Source organism: Geotrypetes seraphini, chromosome 1 (genome assembly GCF_902459505.1).
Source record: "Geotrypetes seraphini chromosome 1, aGeoSer1.1, whole genome shotgun sequence".
Lineage (NCBI taxonomy): Eukaryota > Metazoa > Chordata > Amphibia > Gymnophiona > Dermophiidae > Geotrypetes > Geotrypetes seraphini.
In genome coordinates, this window is record NC_047084.1 from 319,757,486 (window position 1) to 319,784,683 (window position 27,198).

A 27,198-nucleotide genomic window follows, 5' to 3' on the forward strand; every position below is an offset into this window, starting at 1 on the left:
ATCAGCCAAGCCATGGTGAAGCACAATTCCATTGGTTGAGTTGTGCTGGCCAGTCTGTCTGTGGGATGTACCAACTCTTGCTTTCTTATTGGTGCAGGTTGCTCTTAAAATGTGGGACAATATAAAAAGATGTGAGTAGCCCTAAGCTTGGCAGTCACCTACTTGTAGGTTTGACTTTAGTCCCACTTGGTGACAGAAAAAAGTATACAATCCAGATGCCCAGATGCACAATACCTCCCATCTTCCTGAAACTGCTTTTCTTCGTAAGCTTTGGAACAAACTGAGGAGTTGAAGAGACCACTGTACATGGGAAGAGCCATGCACACTTAAGTTCTGGGAGAGTTGTTCCATTTCGGCACATGTGATTAGATCACCCACTTATGTGTCTGATTAAGCCTGCTGTCTATGGAAAACATCTGTTACAGGTGAGCAACATAGCTTTTGCCATTGTGAAAATCAATTAAAATGGTTTTGGCGTTTTATTCAACGTTATCAGGAAGGTAGCAGTGAAGCAAATCAGGGGTTTCAAAATCAGCTCCCATGCAAGGAGATGCCCCTCTACTTGGGTTTAGTTTACCCCGGCATGAATAAATTCCCATAAATTCTTAGAGAACTTGCTTGATGGTAACCAAGAGTTAGTAAGGTGTACACAAAGCATGGCGACAGAGGTACATATCCAATGTCTATTGCTATTTGGCTTCTCTTACAGCTTCTGGCTCACTGCTCCCTGTGCTGCTGTTCTCACAGGCTTGACATCTTTCCTGAATTAAGAATATCAAAGCCTGGACTTTATACCTTTCCTGCATGTAATAGACTTGCATATTCATTTGACATCTTTCAGCTTTTCTTTCTTTGAAAAATAGATCCCTGCATAGTATTTTGCAATGAACACATGACATTGCTAATTTTGCTTTTTTTTAACAAATTTAGTTTTATTTGACTAATATTTGGTGTTTGCTGTATTTTGCATCTGTGCTGCACCTCAGAGCAGAAAACATTCCCACCAGGATCAGTTTTATGGGTGAGACATAAAATCAAATCACTGATTGCAAACCTACCTAGGGGAAAAAAATATCTGATCTTTCCTTTTCTTCTTATGGACTTTCAGGTGAACATTAAATGGAAGCGAGCATACCTAATCCTGGGCTTGTCTGTGTTTGCTGTCTTTGGCAGCCTGTCCTTTGGCTTTCCAGGATCTGGGGGACTCTGCACGCTGGTCTTAGCCTTTCTGGCAGGCATGGGATGGGCAGATGAGAAGGTACCATTATACTGTATTGCTATAACACAGAATGAAATACATTAAGATTTTTCACTCTGCACCACACAATGGACCTCTTTTACAAAGTTGCAGTAGTGAGTCCTGGTGCGGCAAATGTGACTCAGCCCATAGGAATTGAATGGGCTGTGTTGCATTTGCCATGCGGCAATCGCTACCGTGGCTTTGTATATATAATCATTGCACCAAGTCCACATTTTCAAAAATTATTATATTTGTATATTAAAAATCCTCTAAGCATAATATATAGGTGTAATAGAATTTATCTCCATATTGAAACAACACTACTGCACAGGTCCCGACATGGGCTGTGTTTCACAAAGCCTCATCGGGGAAAATATTTTTTAAACTGTGACAGCATCATGCTGATAAAATACCTTAAACAATAAAAACAAAAAATATCATTACATTACCCTCTTAAAGAAGTATATATCTTATGACTACCACAGGCCACATATATAACTCTGGCTGGGTACCCTCACTGCTGAAGGCTCTTGAAAAGGGTAACAAGACAGACAGAAAACACCATCACCTGCTCAGCAGCCACTTTTATATTGAGCATGCCTGGTGCATTGAAAGTTCATAGATCAAAAACAGCCAATCACATTCACAAAAACACTGCTCCTCGGTCTTCTGATTCAAGCCCATTATTATTTTTGCTCACCTTAACCTGCTGTATGGCTTTGTTTTATCCAGGCCCGCCCTCATTCACGTTATCACAACTTACGAGAGAGCTTTAAATGTTCCCATTTGTTGCTACTAAGAAGGGAAGAAACTAGTACAGCACCAGTCTTTGGTTTTCCGTATTCTACAGTGGCATTTTCTATCAAGTGCCTTATTAAAAAGTACTGGCCAGTTCTTCAGGTTTGCTTTCCCACAGGGAAGGAACTTGTAGGTTTAGGAAATACTGATCTAAACAATGGCCATATGATTAGGTAACAGTATTTATTATTGGGCCAGCTTTTGATAGCACTTATCCTTTAAGCAGGACGTGACTCAGAGTATTCTTAAATGTACTTACAACTGCACAGAGAGCTGCAATGTTATTTTCTATCCCAGAGCCATCTTTAGGCTGGAGCAGAACTGGGTATGGTAATGAAATTTAGGGACCTAAATTTCATAGTTGTACCAAGTATACCTCTCCTCTTCTCACACATTCTACTGCTATCTTATCATCTCCCTTTGTCTCCAACCCCCTCCCCTTTTGCTTTTTTTCCTCTCGTTTCCTGGTTCTCACCTCAGCAGCTGTGCAAGTGTGGGAGGCACTATTTCTGTGCTACTTTGTCCACCTCCCCTGATTGCTCCTGAGAAACCAATCAGCTGTAGGAGGTAGAAAAGCAGCAGCAGTTCAAAAACACTTTCTCTTAGCTCCAGCAGTTTCTGAGATGCTGCTGGCCTTGAATGGGGGGTGTATGTAGGGTCACCATATTTCTTAAATCAAAAAAGAGGACACCTGCCCCACCAATCCACCCCACCCATCCTGCCCCTGCCTCCCACTAGTCTTGCCCTAAACCATCACCCCCAGCACATCCTCTCTCGCCCTCCAAAGTTTTGTAAAATTGCAACGTCGGAGGGGACAGGGGAGACTCTCAACTCTGGGGTGGGGACCGACCTGGAGAGAGTGAGTCCAAAACCCACACAAACTCTCTGCAGACCACGAAACCATCCAGACACCTGGAAAGTCTCCTAAAAAGAGTACATGACCCAAGTAAATCCAGACATCTGGTAACCTTAGATGTATGTGATGCCTAGATCTTATTCTTGACAATTGGTTCCACATGGGAGCTGTTTCTTACCTTTCTTTTCCTGTCACTGACTTTGCACTGGTGCTCACTCTGTTCTTTCTCTTCCTGTCTTTTAGACCTGTACAGATGTGACAGCTACAGGGCTTTACCAGTGGTGGTGCCCAGGTCTAAAGATAGCCCAAGCAGCTCAGCTATATTGAGAGCAATGGTTCCCAACCTGTGAATTGAGGATCCTAAATGGTATCACATTAGTGGATGGGGTCAGAGAACTAGGGCTGTTGAAGCCTGTATCCAGTAATGGCAGTCAGCATGGGATCTGCGAATCGATGCATGTTCACAAGCTGAGCCCCCTCCTCCTCTGGGGGCTTCATAATAGACTGGAAACTTATGCACCTATAGACCCCAGTACTGTACATACTTGACACACTGATACCTTCATGCTTTGGATAAGTGGGAGTAGGTGGAAGTGGATTAAGTAGGGGGAGGGGAGCAGAAGCTTGCTATTTTGCTTTTATCATCTGGGGTAATATGAATTTTTAAATCATCTTGGATAAAACTTTGGAAAACAATATGTGCACATAGGACCTATTTCTATAAGTAGCGCCTAACAAAACCTAACGGCTGGCAATCAGCTGCTAGGTGCTGTTTACAGAATTAAGCCTAGCAATGCTTAATTGGATTTAGGCACCACTAGGCGTCCTAGTGGCAGGCGCTGGTATATTAAGCCAATCTCCGTCCCTAACCACACCTACTTTTCAGGTAGGCAGTTCCTCAACTTAGGTACCATACCGAATTCTGTGCACAACTTTAATTAATATTTTTAAAATTTTTAAAATTGGTTTTTAATGGTCAGTTAAACCAATTTAAAAAATTTAAGCTGTGTGTGGAATAAGAATGACATGGGGACAAATTTTTCCCCATCCCCACAGGAAATCAATTTCCCTGTCCCGTCCCTGCGAGTTTTGTCCCTGTCCCATTCCTATAAGCTATGCCTTAACCGCACAAGCCTCGAACACATGATTTTAAAGTATTTGAGGCTTGTGCAGATGACAGAGATTGCAGGAATGGGGCAAGGACAGGAAAAGACCTCGCCGGGACGGGAAAAAGAGTTCCCATGGGGAAGGGGAAAAATTTGTCCCTGTGTCATTCTCTAACGTGGAATTCAGTTAGGTGTTGCTAGGTGTCGTTGTTAAGGGCACCTAGCAGCACTTAACCTAGGCATCATTTACAGAATCGGGCCAATAGAATGCATTATGTATTGTATATTTGTTCACAAAAATTCATGATTGGCTCGATGCTAATATGTTAGCCCTAAATGTCAGCAAAACAAAGCTGTAAAAAAGGGCCAGTCCCTTACAAAGCCAATCTCAATCTCAACTACTCCTCTGCAAATAGTTCCCACCCTCAAACTTTTAGGTGTCGCATTTGATACAAAACTAACATATCATAACCAAATTAGTACAGTTATTCGCAGCTGTTTTCAAAGATTGCGAATGATCCGCTCCCTTCTCTAAGTTACTTAACTCTCAATCCATTAATATCTTTAATTCATTCATTGATAATTTCTCGCCTAGACTACTGTAATTCCCTCTATAAAGGAATAACACAAAAGAAATTAGGCGCCTGCAGATCATGCAGAATACAGCTATTAAGGTTATATTTAAGGCCAAAAAATATGACCACGTCATGCCGTTATTTATCAAGGCCCACTGGCTTCCTATAGAACACAGGATAGCAAACAAAATCCTTCTGTTAACGTTTAAAATCTGTTCTTCCAATACCCCTGATTTCTTGAATAAAGTACTGATTCCTCATGATCCCCAAAGAACCCTTCGCTCCATTTCCCAAAACCTTCTTGCTGTACCTTCCCTGAGACATATTAACACAATGCGACCATACATTTTTTTTCAATTACCGCTCCCACTTTATGGAACGCCGCTCCAAAGTATTTAAGAGAAGACATGACTATTTTAGACTTCAAGTCTAATCTCAAAACCTATCTATTCAAGAACGCTTTTAACGTTTAACTGTCCGGTTAAGGACACTTTTGTTTTCTCTCTGAACATGATTGATTCATGTGATATCTGCTCCCCTCCTATTGTCCATTCCACTTGTTCTTTCTCTTTAAATAATGTAGTTCTACCGCCTCCCCTCAGTACCAGTTCATCTGTCAGTCTTGTACTGTTAAGTCTTTGTACGATATACCTTTGTTGTACCCTGTATTTTTTAAACACTTGTATTTTAATATGATATGTACACCGCCTGGAAGTCTGATTTGGCGGTATAATAAGATTTTAATAGACTTGAAACTTGATACCTACATATATATTTAAGGAGTAATTTTATGAATAATTTTTTAATGCCTAAAAGGCCTCTTATGCATGTAATGCCTAGGGTAATTCTACAAAAGTAAGTCATGTGCCAAGAAGGCAAATTCTTTTTTTGTGTGTAAGATCAGCATGCAAGCTTGTTCTGGGATACAGATTTTGCAAAATATAGACTGAAGGTTTGATTTTCATGTGTTTGTAAGATCAGCATGCAAGCTTGTTCTGGGATACAGATTTTGCAAAATATAGACTGAAGGTTTGATTTTCATGTGTTTGCTTATAAAATTTGCTTGTTTCCTTAAATTTACAAGTTCAATTATGGGGTGGGAGGGAGGGTATTTTTATTGTTACATGTTGTATAAGTATTGATTATATGATAGATAAGGGTGGGGAGGGGGGAGATAAGAGAATATTATATGTATCATTGTTGATTATTAAGTGATATATTTATGGTTATTTGTATGGATATGTTATCACACTTATTATAAGTTTAAAAATGAATAAAGATTTATTTTAAAAAAAAAAAATTTTGCTTGTACATGTGTACTTTTCATGTAAACATTTACGCCTGCTCTCAAGCAGACATAAATGTCTGCATCAACAAATTAGAGCAATTTCTATCTATTTTTGCCCTAATATTTTATAAAGACATATAGGCATCTATATGCCTTTCTAAAATAGGTGTCTACTTGCCCTTCACATATAGGCAGCAGTTATAAAATTACCCTCTCGGTATCTTCCTCTGTGCATTTGGATTGGATTTATTATTTCTGTATAATGCAAAATTACCTTAGTGTTAAAGTAGTGTACAATCAACAGTTTAGTCTGAGTGGCTGTCAAAATCTTTAGCCTCATTCATACTTTCTGCCTGACAGTGGTAAATGTGTAACCTTCTGGATATTCATCCTTCTCCTTTTCAGGATGCTGTGGAGGATGTTGTTGCAGTTGGATGGGACATTTTCCAGCCCCTGCTGTTTGGTTTGATTGGAGCAGAAATATCCGTTACATCTCTGAGACCTGGAACTGTGGGTGAGAATCCAGGACTTGGCAGGTCTGGTCTTACCAAGGAAGCATGACTTTTGGGCTTGGGTGTTTAAGTGCTGCCATTTTTTGCACCCGTGGCTTTGGGGCACTGCCATATTGCACACGATTTTTAAGCTCCCATACAAGTAGCTTCTAAGAGTTCCTCCCCTTCCTCACACTCACTGCGATCTGAGCCAGAGGCTGACAGGCACAGCACTATGGGCAGTGAGACAAAGGGAGGGTATGACTGCCCAAGTTTATTTAAGAATTAATATCCTGCCTATCATAGGTTAACATCTAGGTGGCTTACAGTCTAGAGAATGAGGAGGGTGTGCAGTAAACTAGACTTGACTGTAAGGGAGAAAGGGTACACCCTATCTTTGATAGGAAAGATGGATGGGATGGTACAAGAGGGAGGGCTCTGTATCCAGTTGATTCACTCTGCTACCATCTTAAGCTAAAAAGACAGGGATGGAAGGACCAGGTATATGCATCGGTGAATAGGGAAGGTTTAAGGTTTTTGAATTTGTCTAACAATGTTTTGTTGTTTCAGGTGGGTGGGTAGGTTACAGAGTTTTGGTCCTTGGACAGAAAATATGGTGCTGTGGGTAGTTAGACTATTTAATGAAAAGAGGGGACTACAAGATGTTTTGGTCTTTAGATCTGAGAGATCTGGAGGGGGCAGTAAGGGATTAGATATCTGTAACTCATATATTTATTTGGTTTTATATCCCGTCCTCCGAGGAGAGCTTCGAATGGGTTACAAGTTTACATAAAGCATGGTAAAATATAACATGACAGATATGGCACATAGCAGTTCCACATCCAGAAAAGCGCTATGAGCTGGTCCACCACCTGTATGCACAAACCTTAGAAGCTCAGCAATCAGTTGCTTAACAGCCCCTAGGGTCACATGGGAGGGCCTTAAATAACATGGGCCAACCAGAGTCTCGGGCCCTTCCCCGGTGCATCCCAAGATGCACTGGGGAGGGGAAGGCCCATTTTGAAAGATTCAAGCCCATTTTGAAATCTGCGTCCCTCAGGTCACACATCTACATGGAGGTAAAAGGGGGGGGCGTCGGAGGCGGGAGGGTGTTGTATGGCAGTAGGGGAGAGTGGGCATCTCTCCCGCTGCAGGGGGGGAGGTTGTTTGCCGCAGGAATCAATATCTATTCCACTGCAAGGGGGGGTCACAGCCACTGCGGGGGGGGGGGGGTTGTGACAGGAGAGATTGAGCATCTCTCCCGCTGCAGGGGTGGTTGTCACCACCACTGTTGGGGAGGGGTGATGTGATGCAAGGGGAGAGAATGAGCATCTCTCCTGCTGCATCACAACATGGCTTTTTAGCAGTCTCTGACACTGCCATATTGGGGTTTAAAACAATGCAGTCACTATACCAGTACCCCTGAACCAGTCGCTTTTTTCTGTTGCTAAAAGCCGACGCCGCTTTTAGAAAATGGCTCGGCAATTTTTTTAAGAATCCACCGGAGGGCTCATTTCAATGTTGAAAAGTCCTTTTGCATGTCATTATCAGAGACTACTAGAAACCTCACTAAAGACAGAAATAATCCATTTTGATAATACGCCACTAAAATGTGTGCAGGCTAAACCATCGGAAAACAGTTTAGCAACGGCGTTAAAGTTTTGAGAATCTGGGCCATAGAGAGTTGATGTGAAGACTTCTTTCTGGTGCTCTAAAATCCCTGAATATATAGATTTAAGTGTATACCCCACCCAAACTTGCTTCCCAATCTGAATTCCTATGAGCCTAGGAGCTGTTACCACCACGGCCAACGCTAAAAACCGTACTACACTTTTGTAAAAGGGGAGGAATGACAGAATTGTGTATCAGTTGCAGTTCTCTTAAGGATTGTAGATTTCATGTTGAAGAGTATACAGAGAGGTGGAGGGGCATTTTTGACATGTCTAAATCTGAGTTTAGATGTTTTTTGGAAGTACGCCCAAAAATTGGTTAGAGATCCATAAAATGGATATTTTTGAAACAGCAAAACATCTCCCTTTCTTTTCTTCAAAATGACCATTTCTAAATATATTTACCCTTAGTGCTGGGGTGCCCACACTTTTTGGGCTTGCGAGCTACTTTTAAAATGACCAAGTCAAAATGATCTACCACCAATAAAATTTAAAAAACAAACAAAGCACACTGTCCGCAGAGAAAATGTTAATTATCATTTATATTTGGGTTTTTTCCCCAAAGAGGTCAAGGCAGATGACTCTATGCAATGTCACCTCAGTAACAACCATACAAAAATAGACAGATATACCCCCTCCCATTTTACTAAACCACGATAGCAGTTTTTAGCGCTGGGAGCTGCTCTCGATGCTTATAGGCTCACTGCGCTAAAACCACTATTGCGGTTTAGTGAAAGGGAGCCATAGTGCAAAATATAGACAACAGATATAAATTCTCAAAACGGACACATTTTGATCACTAAATTGAAAATAAAATCATTTTTCCTACCTTTGTTGTCTGGTGATTTCATGAGTCTCTGGTTGCTCTTCCGTCTTACTGTGCATCCAACATTTCTTTCTTTCTTCCATCTGCATGCTTCCTATTCTCCAGACCTCATTCTCTCCCCCAACTTTTTCTTTCTTTCTCCCTGCCCCCTTCTTTCTTTCTGACTCCCTGTTCCCCCTTTCTTTCTGTTTCCCTTCTTTCTTTGTCTCCTTGCCCCCCCCTCTTTCTATCTCCCTGCATGCCCCCTTTCTTTCTTTCTCCCTGCTCTTCCCCAGGCCATTAGGTTTGCCATCGGGGAACTGGCCCCCAAGCCACCACCGCCCCAAGCTCTCCCTGTAGAAGCGTCGCGCTGACCAGCATTCCGCTCCCCGACGTCAATTCTGATGTCGGAGAGGAGTTCCGGACCAGCCAGGCAGCGATTGGCTGGCCCAGAACTTCCTCTCTAATGTCAGAATTGTTATCGGGGAGTGGAATGCTGGTCGGTCTGATGCTTCTGCAGGGAGGGTGGTGGGGGACATCAGGGAGAGGAAGGCTGATCAGCCCGGTAAATCGGGACGGCAACACGAGTCTATCATTGAGCCCAGGATGGGCTCCACGATCGACTCGCGTTGCCTTCCTGATCTACTGATCAATCGCGATCGACGTATTGGGCACCCCTGCCTTAGTATGTCTCTCCTTTTTGACCATTTTCAAAAAATAACAGGTCTAAATGAAAACTGGTTAATCTACTGGAGACAACAAACCATTGATTCTAATGGTAATAAATTAATTAATAAATGAAAGAAAAGATCTCAGAGTTGCCACTCCCAGGACAATATTGTTATTGTCCAAAAGGGAATTGTGGCATGTGGTTTCTTTCATTGATCAAAAAACCTTCATTTTTGATTGTTATGTTATATTAAATATTCAAATTCTAAAAAATTGTTGTAGATACTACCACTCTAAACTAGTTATCTCATTATATTCGAGGAGTACTTATCTAGTATTATTTTTTATTTTTTCAATCTTTTACTGTGCAAAAAAAGCCTAAAGTGCAAACATTTCTTAAAGTGGCTAGTGCAAATCCAGCTTATCAATTTAAATAGGCTGTGCAAAATAGCAAAGATAAAGATTTAAATAGGCTGTGCAAAATAGCAAAGATGGAACATCATGAACAGGCCTTAAACTGGCACTTATCTTTTAAACATGATGCAGTAAATAACGGCGGATTCATCTAGCCGTAAGAAACCCATGTATCCCAACCAACGGGGACCCGTTTCGCCGCACTCATGCGGCTTCCTCAGGGTAATACAAGGCAAATGGGCTAAGGATAAAAATAGAAAGACAGAATAATTGATTAAAGGATGTCTAAAAAACAAAGTTATTGAAAATTAGACCAGCAAACTTAAAGCACAGCTTACTTACTGATACCATATAGCAATCCGGGCTGTTATTACACACACCCGCTCGAAAAAATGGCGCTTAAAAGGAAAAGACGCCAGCACATGCGCAATGCAACCACCAATCAAGTGTTTAAAAAATGCAAAACATTACGCACAGTAAAACAAAGGAATGATTGAGCAACTAAAATCAAAGGAATACAGACCAATCTACTGCCGTGTTTAAACCATATGGGTGCATACTTTTAAGAGCATAGATCCACCTTATTTCTCTTCTCTGTAATCTTTTAACTCTATCTCCCCCACGCTGAATTTTTGGTTCATGATCAATAGCTAATACTCTGAGGTCAGAGAAATTGTGTTTATATTGTGTACAGTGTTCTACAATGACCTCAGAGCATCGGTTACGTTTGAGATTGGACTTGTGTTCACAAATTCTCGTTTTTAAATCCCGTGTGGTCATTCCAACATATAACATCTTGCATGGGCAGAGAATAACATAAATGATGAAGGTGGATCTGCAGTTCGTGAAATAATTCAAAGTGTATTGTTTATTATTATTGGGATTGATAAAAACCTTCGTTTGTATAGTGATTTCGCATATACTACATGATAAACACTTGTAGTGGCCTTTAATCTGCTGAGATGTTGACAAGGATTTCATAGTAGATGGACATAGAATCTCTTTTAAAGAAAGCAATTCAAAGGTCTTTGTTTTCAAAAATAGAGTGAAGTTTCATGATGTTCCAGTTATTTCTCATAATCTGTGTTACTTTGTTAGGAGGAGGCCAGCATTTGTAGTAGACTAGCCTCAGACATCCCAGCAGAGCAGTAGGGCACTTAAGTGAACTTCATATAAAAGTAGAGAATGACACAGTGGCTGTTAACCCATGGCTAGCTGTGGGTAGCTCGAAATAATGGTGGCAAAAAAAAATGGTTGCCGCGGGTACAGGGAGAAGGCCATTCACCGCCCCATGGAGCGCATGTCTCCGCAGTTAAGGGAGGGAGCGTGCGCGGTCACCGATCGTGTGGTCTAGCAACTCCCTCCCTCTTTACTACCGATTGCCACTGCCATCCGTTCGATCTCCGTCGTCCATCTGGGCATCTTCCTCCCTCCCTTCCCCTGACCTTCGTGGCAATTTCAATTTTGTTTCTACAAGCAGCCGGAGTCTTAAAGTCACGTGTGGCTGCCGGAAAGTTCTCCTCTGACGCAACTGGAAACAGGAAGTTGCGTCAGAGGAGAACTTTCCGGCAGGCACACACGACTTCAAGACTGACTGCTTGAAGAAACAAAATTAGAAATCGCCACGAAGGTAAGGGGAAGATTCAAAGAAGAGCGATCAAGATCAAGTTTCAAGTTTATTAGGTTTTGATATACCACGTTTATAAACAAAGTGGTTTCTAATTTATACAAATTATTAAAAGTTTTTAAAAATATAAAATAGAGGGAATAAATTCACAATTACATTACAGACATGACATGATACATAAGGGCAGATAGGGAAATACATTGCTTAAAATAAAAGAAAGGGGAGGCAAAATACAACAGGAGTAACTTTCCCCAACCTCTTGTTTCATTACCTATCCCTTTTTTATTTTTGAATTGTATTTAAACCACTTTTTTTCGCCTCCCTCTTTCAATTGCATTTTATTATAATTAGTGCTAATTGTCCTGTTTGTTTGATTTTTATTTTAACCTAATTTTTAACTAAATGTAAATTGCATTGGATTTGGATTTTGCGTTCAAATCAAATATTTTAAATAAACTTGAAACTTAAAGGGGATCTTTAAGGCCTATTGTCTGAGTTTTTGGAATAAGGAAAGCTAAGTATAAATCTCAAAAGCATCTCTTAAAAAGAAATGTTTTGAGATTAGATTTAAAGTTGTTAAGGTTATTTTCTTGTCTCAGGGTCAGTGGTAGGGCATTACACAGTGTGAGTGCAGTTACTGAAAAGATTGTTTTACATGTTGTGTCATAAAATAATGATGAACTGAGGGAATTGCTAAAAGATATTGCTGGGAAGAACGTCATGCCTATGTGAATCATAAGGAATCAGCAATCTGTCTATGAATGAGGGAATATGATTAGATTGGACTTTGAAAGCAAAAAGTAATATTTTAAAAGTAATCCTATTTGAAATAGGTAACCAGTGAGCTTTTCTGAGGAGAGGGGTAACATGGTTGAATTTCTTAGCATTAAAGATGATAAAGGGGATGGAATTCCTCTCGGGTGAGGAAAGACTAAAAAGGCTAGGGCTCTTCAGCTTGGAAAAGAGACGGCTGAGAGGAGATATGATTGAAGTCTACAAAATCTTGAGTGGAGTAGAATGGGTACAAGAGGACTGATTTTTCACTCCATCAGAAATTACAAAGACTAGGGGATATTTGATGAAGTTACAGGGAAATACTTTTAAAACCAATTGGAGGACATTTTTTTTCCACTCAGAAAATAGTTAAGCTCTGGAACGCATTGCCAGAGGATGTGGTAAGAGTGGTTTTAAGAAAGGTTTGGACACGTTCCTGGAGGAAAAATCCATAGTCTGTTATTGAGAAAGACATGGGGGAAGCCACCGCCCTGTATCAGTAGCATGGAATGTTGCTGCAACTTGGGTATTGGCCAGGTACTAGTGACCTGGATTGGCCACTGTGAGAATGGGCTACTGGGCTTGATGGACCATTGGTCTGACCCAGTAAGGCTATTCTTATGTTCTTATGCCTGGATGGATGGCAGGAGGGAGGGCGGGCTTGCTTGGCCGCATGAAGGTGGAGAGAGAGAGAGGGGTGGTGGAGTGAGAGAGAGAGGGGGGGATGGAGAGGAGAAGACTCTGAAGGGAAATGAGGAAGAGAGAGATGACAGACTATGGGGGAGCAGAGTGAAGAAGATGGGTGCCAGACCAATGGTGGGGGCGGGGGGGGGGGGAGAGGAGAGATGGAAGGGAGAGAGAAGACAGACAGTGGATAGTAGGAATTGAATGAGGGGAAGATGAGGAAAGCAGAAACCAGATAACAAAGATAGAAAAAAAATATATATTTATTTTTATTTTTTTGCTTTAGGATAAAGTAATATCATAGTTGTGTTGATAAATAAAGCCCTGCCAGCTGAACATCTCTTTCTCTAGTTATAATTCAGCAATCAGAACTTTGATTTATAAAATTACAATTATACAGAATATTGTTTCTTTTTATACTTTAATAAATAAGTTCAGTATAAAACTATTTGAGGCTTGTGTTGATGGGATCAGATGGTTTGCGAGGATGGGACGGGGACTGAGCTCGCAGGGATGGGGGCCTGGGTCCCCTTCTCTGCAGTCCACTGCACTGACCACCATGCTACTCCAGGGACCTGCTTGCTGCTCTACTAGAATTGCTCATAATGCTATCATACAGGCAGGTATGTACTGTTTCATTCACATCTTTGGAGGCTGGGAGGGGTAAGTGACCACTGGGGGAATGTGGTTAAATCATGTTTACATCTCTCTGGTGGTCATCTGGTCAATTTGGGCACCTTTTTGGCACTTGTTATTGAAACAGGTCTAGCCCCAAACATTCAAATTGTGCTTTGGATATTTTCTTAAATGTTTGATTATGGCAGAAAAAGGTCCCAAGTCCAACCCTCAACATGCCCCCTTGAGACTTAGATGTTTTTCTTTTCAAACCCTTACAATTCGCTGTTTTTGAAACTTATATTCTAAAAAGGATATCTATACTGTTGATGATCAGGGCTTTGTCTATATGCCCCTTTATACCACCTTTTTTGACGTTCTTTTTTTTTTTTTTTTTAAATGAGCCCCTAAACCTACTAGATATTGGACATTCACCATATAAAATCTTAAAAATTAAGGGTGTGTTTGATTCTGGCCTGGACAGGAAGCCAGTACAGTTGACATAAATATGACATAGCATAATCAGATCAACTGCCTCCTAGATTGTACAGTATGTCATTATTTTGTACAACCTGCAATCTTTATAGTTATTTCATCGGTATTCATTGAAACAGCATCCTTTCTGCATGTGTTGCCAACTTCTCTGTTTGCTAGAGACCCACTGGAATCGGTGTAGCCATAGAATTAAAGAGGAAGCAACAGGAATGATGGAACCTATTTTTGTTGTGGCAAGCCAAACATACCTGTCCCTGCTTCGTAGTGACTAATGTGTAGGGCCCACCCCATTCCAGCAATAAGATCTCTACGTGTTCATTGGGTGACCAGTTTAGCTGGTGCTTTAACAGTAAGTTTGGCTGATTCTGACCTTTTTCATAACAATTTTATTCCAATATGAAGGGAGCAGAATTTCTCCCAACAGAGCCCAGTGCAAAGATAGCAGGTGCCACAGGTGAACCGTCAGCTTTACAGCAACCTCATGGCCTGCAGCACCTCTCCCCTTCAAGAGTTTGAATAATTAAACTGAACAATCATTATTCAAAAATCCTATTAAAAATGCAGGTTAAAGACACAGGCTGCTGGCAGGGCAGGATTAATTCGTCGAGGGCCCCTAGGCACACAAGTACCCTGGGCCCCCTGCCTCGCTCCACCCCGCCATGCGCCCAGGCGGAAACAGGAAGCTGCGTCAGAGGGAAGCTTTGGGTAAGCAACATCGCGTGCATAATTACAGTTCCCGTTGCCTTTCTTACCCGCGTTGCTTGCTTGTCTTACTTTCCGTCGATGGGGGGGGGGGGCGCATTGCCATTCGGGAAGGGGCCCACGTTGCCGATCGATGCAGGAGGGGCCCATCGCTGTTTGGAAAAAACAATGTTGATGCCCTCCTTCATAGGGCCCCCCTGACCATTTCGGGCACTAGGCATGTGCTTATTTGGCCTATTGATTAATCCTGCCCTGGCTGCTGAATCTTTTGAGTCTGTGTGGCTGTCAGAACTATACTGTAGTAAATGTTTGCTGCTGTTCTAGGCAGTCACTTCATCTTGCCTAATAGTTGGGCTAGCTGGTAATAAAACTGAGCCTTTCACATTTGTAAGTCCTCCATTAAGTTTAAATTTCTGTTTCTGCACCTACTCTAGGGCTCTGTGTAGCCACGCTGGGTATCGCTTTAACCGTACGCATTTGTGTGACATTCATCATGGTGTGTTGTGCTGGCTTTAATCTGAAAGAAAAAATCTTTGTCTCGCTGGCATGGATCCCAAAAGCCACAGTGCAGGTAAGTGTTGAGAGGGACTGACGGTACACTGGGATGAATTTGGTAGTACTGAGCCATAAGGAACTGGAGCAGAGTTTTACACACTGTGACCTGTAGTTACTCTTTGACAGAACATGTCTAATGGGATTCAAGCCATCTAAAAAGTGCAGCTGTGATTTATTTTTTATTTTTTCTCTAAAATAAATGGAATGATTATATTTTTCTCTATTACATTATGTGCAGTTCCTTCATTCACTTTGTTCTCCTGGCTTTGATAATAACATAGTGAATGTTGGTTGATAAAGATTTGTACTGTCCATCCAGTCTGTTCAACAAGGTGGCCAGAGTTGAATCTGGCATTCTGCACAGGTTCCACTTCATGATTAAACACTGGTATACTTAATCTTGGTCGCTCCTTGCCAGTTTTAGGGCACAGACCATAGAAGTCTGCCCAGCACCAGTCCTATTTCCCAACTACTGGAGCAATTCCATCGAAGCCCATTCTAGCCTTGATCCTTATCTGTCTTTGCCATTAACAGGACCCAGATCACAGAAGTCTGCCTGGCATTGATCTTGCTTCCCAATCTCTGAAGCTGTCGTCAAAGCTCACTCCAGTTATGAAGTCATTTTAAGTTTTGCTTTAATTGGATCCCATCCTTTTTCTATATAGTGTTCCTCTGTTTATCCCATTCATTCTTGAATTCTGTTACCATTTTTGTCTTCACAACCTCTTGCAGGAGGGAATTCTAGGCATCAACCATCCTTATTCTAATTTTTGTTGTGATAAGCTTCACCACAGGCCTCTACTTTTTTTTTTTTAACAATACTTTTAAGAAGTGCATTCAGAAAGTTCAGGTGTCTATAATGCTTTGGGTTGGATTAAGATGCCCAATGTATTGGAGATAACCCAGTGATTAGTATCCTCAGTGAGATACCTGGGCCAGCTGTCATCATGAGCTTCTGATCTAGCTGAGAGAGGCTATGGTGCCAAAACACAAGATGTCTGCTAGTCTCTTTGCTATTAGGGCAATCCCTTTAATGCCAAAAAATGTAAAGTAATGCACCTTGGGAGCGGAAACCCATGCAGAACATACACTTTGAACGGTGAAAACTTAGCAGGAACCACTGCAGAAAGGGAGTTCTCATCCAAGAAGATATGAAAGCTGCCAATCAGGTGGAGAAAGCTTCAGCAAAGGCTAGACAAATGCTGGGTTGCATCAGAAGGAGCTTTATCAGCCGAAAGCCTGAAGTCATACTACCTTTATACAGATCCATGGTGAGACCTCACCTGGAGTACTGTGTCCAGTTTTGGAGGCCACATTATCAGAAAGATGTGAAGAGAATGGAGTTGATCCAGAGAATGGCCACTAGGATGATCTCAGGTCTTAAAGACATCACATATGAAGAACGTCTGACCAGACTGCGCCTATATTCTCTCGAGGAGTGCAGAGAAAGAGGGGACATGATAGAAACATTCAAATACATCATGAGTCGCATTGAAGTGGAGGAAGAATTATTTTTTCTTACGGGTCCCAAGGCAACAAGAGGGCATCCGCTAAAACTTAAGGGGGCAAGATTTCATGGTGACACCAGGAAATACTTCTTCACCAAACGGGTGATTGATCGTTGGAATAAACTTCCACGCCAAGTAGTCGAGGCTAGTAGCGTACTCGACTTCAAAAGTCAATGGGACAAACAGGTGGGGGTGCTACAGAATTATGCATAAAAGATGGGTACACCAGGAAGGGAGGTTTCTTGAGTGGGCAGACTTGTTGGGCCGCTGGCCCTCTTCTGCCGTCATATTCTATGTTTCTATCCCTGGTGGCTCTTTTTTTTTTTTTTTTTTTTTGTGATTTGCTTAATGTGACCATTTATTTTTTCATCAAAACGGGACATCTATTAATTGTCAGTCCCGCCCGCCCCAGTTATACATTCAGTACGACTAAGTCTAGCACGGCCCACATCCTGCCCTCGACACTACTCCTGAAATGCCCCGTTTAGCTCTGGTTGTTCAGCAGTACTGGGAAGGCTTAGGTCATTTGAAAACACGTCCAAAACCCATTTTGATTATCGGCACTTGGACGTTTTTCATTTATGATCGTCCAAGTGCCGACTTAAAGCCGGTTTTTGGACATTTTTCTTTTTCGATTATGAGCCCCATAATATCTTATTAATTCATAATGTTAACCATAAATTTAAAAAAAAACATAAAGCACACTATACGCAGAGAAAATGTTAATTATCATTTATATTTGGGGTTTTTTCCAAAGATGTCAAGGCAATGTCACCTCAGTAATTATAGAAAAATAGACAAATATAGTGCAAAATATAGACAGCAGATATAAATTCTCGAAACTGACACATTTTGATCACTAAATTGAAAATAAAATCATTTTTCCTACCTTTGCTGTCTGGTGATTTCATGAGTCTCTGGTTGCGTTTCCTTCTGACTGTGCATCCTTTCTTTCTGCATTCAGGTCAAACAATTGTCCCTTTCTATTCCCTCCCTCCTTCATTCCTGTGTCCTTAGTGCCCCCAGTGCCTCCTTCCTATGTCCTTAGTGCCCCTTCCTATGTCCTTAATGCCCCCAGTGCTCCTTTCTATTCTTAGTGTCCCTTCCTATGTCCTTAGTGCTCCTTCCTATGTCCTTAATACCCCCAGTGCTCCTTCCTATGTCCTTAGTGCCCCCAGTGCCTCCTCCTTATGTCCTTAGTGCCCCCAGTGCCTCCTTTTTATGTCCTTAGTGCCCCTTCCTGTGTCCTTAGTGCCCCCAGTGCCTCCTTCCTATGTCCTTAGTGCCCCTTCCTATGTCCTTAATGCCCCCAGTGCTCCTTTCTATTCTTAGTGCCCCTTCCTATGTCCTTAGTGCTCCTTCCTATGTCCTTAATGCCCCCAGTGCTCCTTCCTGTCCTTAGTGCTCCTTCCTATGTCCTTAATGCCCCCAGTGCCCCTTCCTATGTCCTTAGTGCCCCCAGTGCCGCCTCCTTATGTCCTTAGTGCCCCTTCCTGTCCTTAGTGCCCCTTCCTATGTCCTTAATGCCCCCAGTGCTCCTTTCTATTCTTAGTGCCCCTTCCTATGTCCTTAGTGCTCCTTCCTTTGTCCTTAATGCCCACAGTGCTCCTTCCTGTCCTTAGTGCCCCTTCCTATGTCCTTAGTGCCCTCAGTGCCTCTTTCTTAAGTCCTCGGTGCCCCTTCCTGTCCTTAGTACCCTCAGTGCCTCTTTCTTAAGTCCTCAGTGCCCCTTCCTATGTCCTTAGTGCCCCCAGATCCAGTGTCAGTTCTCCTTTGTTCCAGGTCTCCCTCCTCTGTTATGATCTTGCCTCTCTCTGCTCTTCCTCAGGGTCTCTCCCCGTCTTTCTTCTGCTTACAACCCCCTTTCTCTGCATCTTTCTCTCCTTCCTTCCTCTCTCCCTCACTGCCTTCCAGCCTTTGTCCCACCCCCTCCCCCGAAGCCAGACTACCTCCCTCCCTCCAGTGCCCAAAGCCTGTCCTGCCGCCGATTCACCCTGGTCCACCGCTGCCGCTGCTTGACGCCCATAAAAGGAAGGTCTATGCGCCAGCCCACAAGCCTTTTTCCAGATGTCAATTCTGACATCGGAGAGGAAGTTCCGGAATTGATGTCGGGAAGAAGGCTTGTGGGCTGGCGCCTGGACCTTCCTTTTCTGGGGGGCAAGCAGTGGCAACAGTGAAACGGGGGGAGGGGGGTTTGAATCAGGCACTGGAGGGAGTCTGGTTTTGGCAGGGAGGGAGGAGAAGCGATCGCCTATTCTGTTGTCCCCGGGTACAGCTTCTGGACGCTGTCTCTGAAAACGGGACATTTCGGCGTCCCAAAGCTGTGGGGGGGGGACAACGGAACAGGGGATCTAAAAATGGGACGATCCCTTTCAAAACGGGATGTATGGTTGCATTAGATTTGCCTCAAAACTCATTGCAAACTTTACAAGTAGTTCAGCATTCTGCTGTAAGCATACCTGAGCGATTGGCTAGGACTGATTATATCATCCTTCAACTTGTCAAACTTCATTGGTTACCTATTGTTTGGCGAATTTGATTTAAGATATTGTTAGTGTTTAAAGTACTGCATGAGAATGCTCCTCCAAGTATTTATTTAACACTTTACCTAGCATTGTTGCTCAGAAGCAAAAAAGTGTTTTCTATGGCTCTTATGGGAGATCTGCATCTCCAAATGTCTGTTACTTGGCACTGGTACTCTCATTCAACATCAAGTTATATAAGGTAGCTGTTTTTCATCATCTGCCAATTAAAGGGTTAAAGATATATTCTCTCTATAGAACAGCTCTGCACAACATACGGCCCGAGGGCCACATGAAGCCCCAAACTGCTCTCACTGCAGCACGTGCAGGGAAGGGGTGTTGAGGGAAGGCGAGCTGTGAAAATACGCATTTCCTTTTTTTCTGCCCTGAAACGCTTCACCGTTTGATCTCGCTGAGTTTCGTCGTCTTCTAATCGAGCAGAGGCCCCCTCAACCTGCATGGTTGGCGTCGCATCCGTCTCGTTCGTCTCTGCTGGTACTGGCTGGCTGCCTTTCTTTTTTTATATGTGCAGCATGAGCTCAGCATGTCGTGACATGGGAAGTCTTTGCTCGGCCGGAGAGCTCGCGGTTGGGTTCTCGTGTGTTTACCTGGGGATGCAGGAGATTCTGCTGCTGCTGCTCCTGCTTGAAAGCCATTTACCTCCCCTCGTAGAACTGCTCAGTTCTCCGCAGGCTGCTACAACATTGGGACGTAACGAAGAGTGCTTTCCTATGGCTACGTTTTGCTCCCTCTACCGCAACTTCATGTTTCTGGCAAGGCAGGATGCGGCGCATAGAAAGAAGTTGCGGCAGAGGGAGCGGGATGTTGGAGAAGCAAAGTTAGAGATGCGGGTAGAACGCGGAGATGGAGCATTTTAGAATGAGGGAGAGAAGTCGGACCGCGGAAGGGGAGACTGGGGAGAATGGAAGAAAGATGAAGAGATGCCAGGCCCTGGGGAGGGGGAAGACAGAGAGAGAGAGACAGATAGACCTGAAACAAAGGGCAGGCAGAAGAGAGAGGGGGGGGCAGATGTTGGACTTGGGGGTATCTAGAAGGAAGAGGGAGAAAGAGACTGCAGAGAGGTGGAAAGATTCTGGACCAAGGAGGGAGAGAAGAGAGAAAAGGGCAAAGAAAGACCTGGAAGAAAGGAGAACAAGTGCTGGACATGGGCGGGGGGGGGGGGGGGGTTGTAAGCAGAAGAAAGACAGAGAGGCCTGGACCAAAGGGGAAAGACAGGAGGCAGATGCTGGACTATGGGAGGTGCAGACAGAGGGGGGAGAGACCCTGAGGAAGAACAGAGAGATGTAAGATCATAACAGAGGAGGGAGACCTGAAACAAAGGTGGTGGTAGGTACAAAGGAGAACTGATACTGGATCTGGGGAGGGTAAGCAGAGGGAAAGGAGATAGAAACCTGGACCCAAAGGGGATGGGGCTAGATTGTGAAAGAAATATTGGATGCACAGTCAGGAGGAAGTCCAACCAGAAACTAATTAAATCGCCAGACAACAAAGTTAGGAAAAATTATTTTATTTTCAATTTAGTGATTGAAATGTGTCAGTTTTGAGAATTTATATCTACTGTGTGTATTGTGTGTGTATATGAAAAATGAAAGGAAAAAATTGCATTACAATTAGTAAAGGGGGAGGGATCTAGGGCAGAGCTTGAGTAGATTTAGGGCAGAGCTTGGGAGGTCTGTGGTTGGGGTTATTTTGCTTGAAGTAGTTGAGAAACACTGCTCTAGGCAATCAGCCACCGCCAGTGCCTCTCTTCCATGCTGGCACCCCCTACTGGCATCTCAGGGCCCATCTGGAAGGCCTCTGTGTACGCGCAGATGTCATCATGGCAGTGTCCACACACTTCTGGGTGCCTCGAGCTGTGGCCACTACCTGCCCAGATCATTTTTGAGTTGTGCAGGCTTGCTCTAGAACATTAAAATCTGATGGAAAATGTTTGTTGGAGGTTCCCTCTTTTCAATTTATTTTTAAATATTTTTACTATATGTAAACCGCATGGATGTTTTGCCAATGCGGTATATCAAATGCTGAATAAACTTGGAAACAGGTTCATCTGGAAAAGAATCATTCACATATTTTCTGTTACTGGTCCAACTATGATCTTCTTTTGGAATTATCGCAACTAATATCTATATCTTCCTTTAGGAGACAGCTAAAGACTTGTTTCATCAGGCTTTCTCATGATGATATTTGCAGTCACCAGGTGTGGGGAGGTTTATATGCTTATATGCTACTTCAGTTGTGGCATTTGATTTTGTTTGATGATTGTATATAGTTTCATAATTGTTGTGGTATCATTTTACTAAGCTGTGGTAAAAAGTGGCCTTAGTGCATCATTATGTGAGTTTTCCCCACACACTAAGGCTGTTTTTACTGCAGCTGGAAAATAGCTGATTTTCCAGATTAATGACCATTTCCTGATGGTAGTGAGTGTTTTAGGGCTTGATTGCTATTGTGAAGCACTACTGGTGCCTTGAAACCACTGGTATAAATAATTATATGACTAAACCCTTACTGAAAATAAAGTGGAGAAAATACCTGTTGAAAATGCTTACAACTGTGGTAACTTGTTCACCTAGGTCAGAGCTTGCTTCAATCACTGGTCATAAAAAACAACTCCACTTCTCACTTTAAAGTCCCCGCCCCCCAAAAAAACAAAACAATAAAACCCCCACAGAACTTAATATTTAAAAATTATTCTTTGGGACACTATCATGTCCAACTACTCAATTGCAAACTTGTATTTTTTTGTACACCGTCTGCACTGTATTCAGTTCTGTAACATGGCAGTCTTATAACTTGGCATTTACCTGGTTCAAGCATGGAGACTGGCGTTTTAGAATGATCTCACATTTCCTGACAGGAACACATCCTGTTTCGTTGAAGCTGCATCAGGGAAAGAAGTTGGACCTCTCCTCTTCTCATATTGGTTGACGCTGATGTTGCCATTACCAAACATTAGTGTGTGAGCCCTTATCACTACCTATTGTGTAGGTAGTAAAAGCTCATGCGCTAACCCCATGGTTAGCCTGCAGTATGTGACTGCGGTAAATGATTTGCACTGTCATGCCCACTCTCTCCCCCCCCCCCCGAGTAAAATTTAAAAAACTTTTAGCATGTGGTTTGCGCGCACACATAGGCCTTTTATCTCAGGACACCTCAGCGTGTCTCACAGAAAGCCCTTTTAAGCTATGCATTAGCATTTATAAAAGTGGTTAATAAATCCTAGTACATAAACTTGGTAAAAGGAGCCCTAAGTATGTTATGATTTATTATATTATAACCTGCTTAGATTAGGGTTACCAGATTTTACTATTGTAAAATCTGGACCCATGACACCGCCCCCCCCCCCAGGCCTGCCCTGTTCCACCCAGCCCTGCCCAAGTCACGCCCCAGCCTTGCAAAAACCTCACCAAGGAAAAATGCAAAAATATCTATGCCCAAAAAATCGGAAACATTTCAATTAACAGTAGATGTCTTTTTAAACTGGTCAACGATCTCTACAACCTTGAGACACTCACTGACACCCTTGAAGAATCTACCTTAACTGCAAACACCTTAGCAGATTTCTTTAACTCCAAGATACAAAAATTAAGATCATCGATAACTATTCCTGCCAAACCCCACTGGTGCTGTCCCATTCTGCTAGACGCCAACAAGTCCAGATCTGATCTAGAGTCCAGAGCTGATCTGAATTGAAACTATTTTACAACCATTGACTGGCAAACTTTTAGCAAATACTACAATAAATATACCAACTCTTACTGCAGATTGGATACTTGCTCCCCAAATGTCATGAAAACTGCCCCGATAAACTTCAAAGCCAAACTGTTGGCATGGGTAAACTTTTTACTATCCACAGGAAAGTTTCCAGTAGAACAAGGCCATATCATGATAACTCCAATTATAAAAACCGCAAAAAAACCATCTAACGCCCCATCTAATTACAGACCTATTGCTAGTATCCCGCTAGTTACCAAAATAGCAGAAGGGGTGGTAAATGCTGAATTCTCCACATATCTGGAAAAATTCAATATCTTACATGACAACCAATCGGGCTTTCGTTCAGGTCACAGTACTGAAACCATTATAGCCTCACTGCTCGACCACCTGCACTCACTCTTTAGCCAGGGCTCTAGCGCCCTGATCTTGCAACTTGACCTGAGTAGTGCATTTGACCTGGTCGACCACACTATTCTCCTGGATTACCTGGCAAACATCGGCATTTCAGGCCAGGTTCTCAACTGGTTTCGCGGGTTCCTGGGAAATAGATCATACAAGGTGTTTAAGAACAACTCTTTCTACTATAGCTGGGACAACTCTTGTGGGGTTCCACTGGGCTCCCCCCTGTCCCCCACCCTGTTTAATATCTATCTCATCTCCTTGGGAAACCTCCTGCAGAGTTTAAAGCTCAAATTCTTCATCTACGCAGACAACATTACTATAGTCATCCCGTTAACCTGTTTTACACCAGAGTTGCTAAACTCTATCAAGCACGCTTAATCAGATAGAACTCTGGATGCTATCATATAGATTAAAATTATCTCCGAAAAAACTAAATTCTTCCTAGCAACACCCAACGATAAAATCAAGGACACCACAATACAAGTGAATGGATCGGATTTTCCCCTAGAACAAACCTTAAAAGTACTGGGAGTCACTTTAGACAAAGATCTAACCCTGGAGAAACACACCGATCTAATATTTAAGAAAAGTATCTCGGTGCTCTGGAAACTCCGCACCATAAAAAATACTTCGACACCTCTTTTCATCTGTTAGTACAATCCTCCATTCTCAGCATCCTGGACTACTGCAACATCATTTACCTGGGCTCCCTGAAGAAAACCATCAGGAGACTGAAACTGATTCAGAGCACCGCCATCCGCCTCATCTTTGGCTTGAACAAATGGGAACACATCACCCCCTTCTACCGTAAATTGCACTGGTTACCATTTGAATCCAGATTTCTGTTCAAGTTCTCATGCTTCTGCTACAAAACAGTATTTGGTATGGCACCAAGATATCTCAACCCACACTTGAATTTAAACTACAATAAGAGCTCCCGCAGAATTCACTTGTTCGCCTTCCCCTCACTAAAATTATGTCATTTTTCAAAAGGTTCCTTGACAAAACCTTCTCCTTTCAGGCGGCTAAACTGAACCCATGGCTAGCCCAAATTGTGCTCGATGCCCCTGCCTACCTTGACTTCAGAAAACAACTCAAAACACACTTATTCCACAGACTGAACTCTTAATACACTTTACTTCTACTATCTTTCACCACCATCCACTAATGGCCAGGAATCTCTTCCTACTCCTTTTTTATTGTACATTCCTAACCTGTTAACTTCAATGACTTCATTGTTTGTACCTCTGATTAACTGATGTGAACCACCTAGAACTCGCTGGGTATGGCGGTATACAAAATAAATTATTATTATTAATGTGTTGTGCCTTGTACACAGTGCCACATTGGCAGGGCATCTGCGCAGATGTGCATGCAGATGCCCTCCTGATGCGGTCAATGTGGGATATAAAAGTGATAAATAGTGGTCATCTGAAGAGCAGCAACAACACTCTCCTTTGCAGACTTCATCCATCCTCCTTTCTTTCTGGTACAGTAGCTTACTTAAGGATGTTCAACTTTTATTTGGGATAAGGTATGATAGGGTAAACAAAGCAAATGGTAGATAAGAGTTTGCAGTGATGAAAAGAGAGAGGCCCGGAAGTGCAAGGGGGTATGCATTAAAAAAAAAAAAGAGGTTTGCTTATCTTAAATGTACTGTTTTCCATGCAGGCTGCTATAGGCTCCTTGGCCTTGGATGCTGCAAGGCACAGAGGTGATGAACAGCTGGAAGACTTTGGAATGGATGTACTGACAGTGGCGTTCTTGGCAATCCTGATTACTGCTCCAATAGGCGCTCTGATCATTGGCCTGACTGGGCCCAAAATGCTACAAGAAGCCAGCACAAGTGATGAGGAACCAGAACAGGAGAGTGGAGGCGGAGAAGGAAAGTCCAGCCATTTGTAGCAGTCACCTATGAACTCAGATGTGCTCATTCTATGTGGTTTGGAGTCGCAGCTAACAAATAAATCTCAGATCATGGCAAAGCAGCAGCCTTGGAAAAATGCTTCCAAAATGGCTTGAGTATAAAATTACAGCTGCTTGTGCAGATGCTTTCTGCCTAAAATACTTGTAATGGTGCAGCATTACTGACGGTGAATGCAGAAAATATAACACAGGTCCATTTGGGAGCTAAGAGGCCTCCTGCTCTTGCTCTCATAGATATGGATTAGATGGGTGCACTATGCTACCTTGTGTTTGGTACTAACATTACACACTATGCTGGATATATTCCACCAAGTAAAATACACCTGCTGAATATTTGAAATTGCTCCTCTCAAAAATAACATTGAACATTTTTATTTGATACTGGAAAGCTGCTCAGCAAAGAAGACAACCCTATATAAAGGTAACTTTATTAGGCCTTAACCATGCAGCAAAAACTGATGCTGCTTCACTCTTTCAGCATCCTTGGAACTTGTAAGAACAACCCTTTCCTTCTCTGGCTCTTCAACTTGTATTACAAATATTTTGAAAACTGCAACCCTGCCATTAATCAGGACATTCATGTAAATTACCTCCATCTCTCCAGAAGAAAAGATTTTTCTTATCCCTGCAGTAATCATTCCCTCTCTCAAACTCCTTTCCTATGTCTAGTAGTCAATCTCTTAGTCCACATTCATCCCATCAGTGGCACTCTGTACTTCCTCCTTTTTCTGTCACTGTTCCCTGCCTCTCACTTCCCAAAATTTCTCTCTTTATTCTTCCAAAGCCTTCCCCCTACCAAACAAAAACTCACACCAACAGTCACTGCTTCTTTCACCCTGCTGCTGTCGCCTCTGCAGGTTTCCTGCCATCCTATGCCAGAGCATTGGCTGATTACTCTGTCTCTTTTAGCCAGGGCCCATGAGACCAAATGATAAATATGGACTTTTTTTCCAGGCACTTAACTCTTTTACGGTAGTCATCTTGATCAAATCCATGACTCTTACCTCACTTTCAGCAACAACTTATAGTGTGGGGGGTGGGGGGTTTGTTAATGATTTTTAGTGATAGTTGTAAACATATTGCAATGAAACAAGAAATGATCCAAAAAATCTCTTCTGAGGTACAAAATTTTAAAACCAAATGGATATCAATTCATAGAAAGATAGGATTTGCCTACCAAAATGAGTATGTACCATAGTATTTAAAAAAATACCAAATTCCCTGAAGCCCCCATAAAAGATTATACTAAACAGTTAAAAAAAAAAAAAGAAACCTCATCAAAGCACTTCCAAAGCAAGTATAGACACATTTAAAGAAACTCATACCTAACCATCTTTCTGTGGTCACATTCTACATGCTGCCAAAAATCTATAATCCATTTCAAGTATTGACACACTCACAGAGGCAATATCTGGATTTATAGAAGGTATTCTTAAACCCTTAGGGAGATTCTATAAATGGGTGTCCCGATTGTAGGCAGTGGTTGGCGTTCTACTGTTGTCTAGCAGCCAATCCCTGAGGCAAACCACCTACACTATAAGTGTGTAAGGATAATAAAATGTAAGGATGGTCGCACCCCCACAATGTTAGGTTGGAGGGGTTATGTTTGACACGGCCTTACAATCCGCGGTCCCGAGTTCAATACCTTCACAGAATTTTCATTAGGGATAGAATCAAATAAGAAGCACAGCCAGGGGTGATTATATAAAGAATACTAGCTGATGCCCCGGCGTTGCAC

General features: G+C 42.5%; 1 protein-coding gene across 1 annotated transcript in view; it reads left to right on the forward strand.

The window, feature by feature from the left end:
• SLC9B2 (solute carrier family 9 member B2) overlaps positions 1-26,747 on the forward strand; it is a 69,163-nt gene extending 42,416 nt beyond the window's left edge. The window contains exons 9-12 of the mRNA XM_033956832.1: positions 1,109-1,258; positions 6,269-6,377; positions 15,244-15,380; positions 25,206-26,747. Coding sequence (XP_033812723.1) covers positions 1,109-1,258; positions 6,269-6,377; positions 15,244-15,380; positions 25,206-25,439 — 630 coding nt within the window. The 3' untranslated portion in view covers positions 25,440-26,747. The remainder of the gene's footprint in view (positions 1-1,108; positions 1,259-6,268; positions 6,378-15,243; positions 15,381-25,205) is intronic.
• Positions 26,748-27,198: the final 451 nt, after the last annotated feature.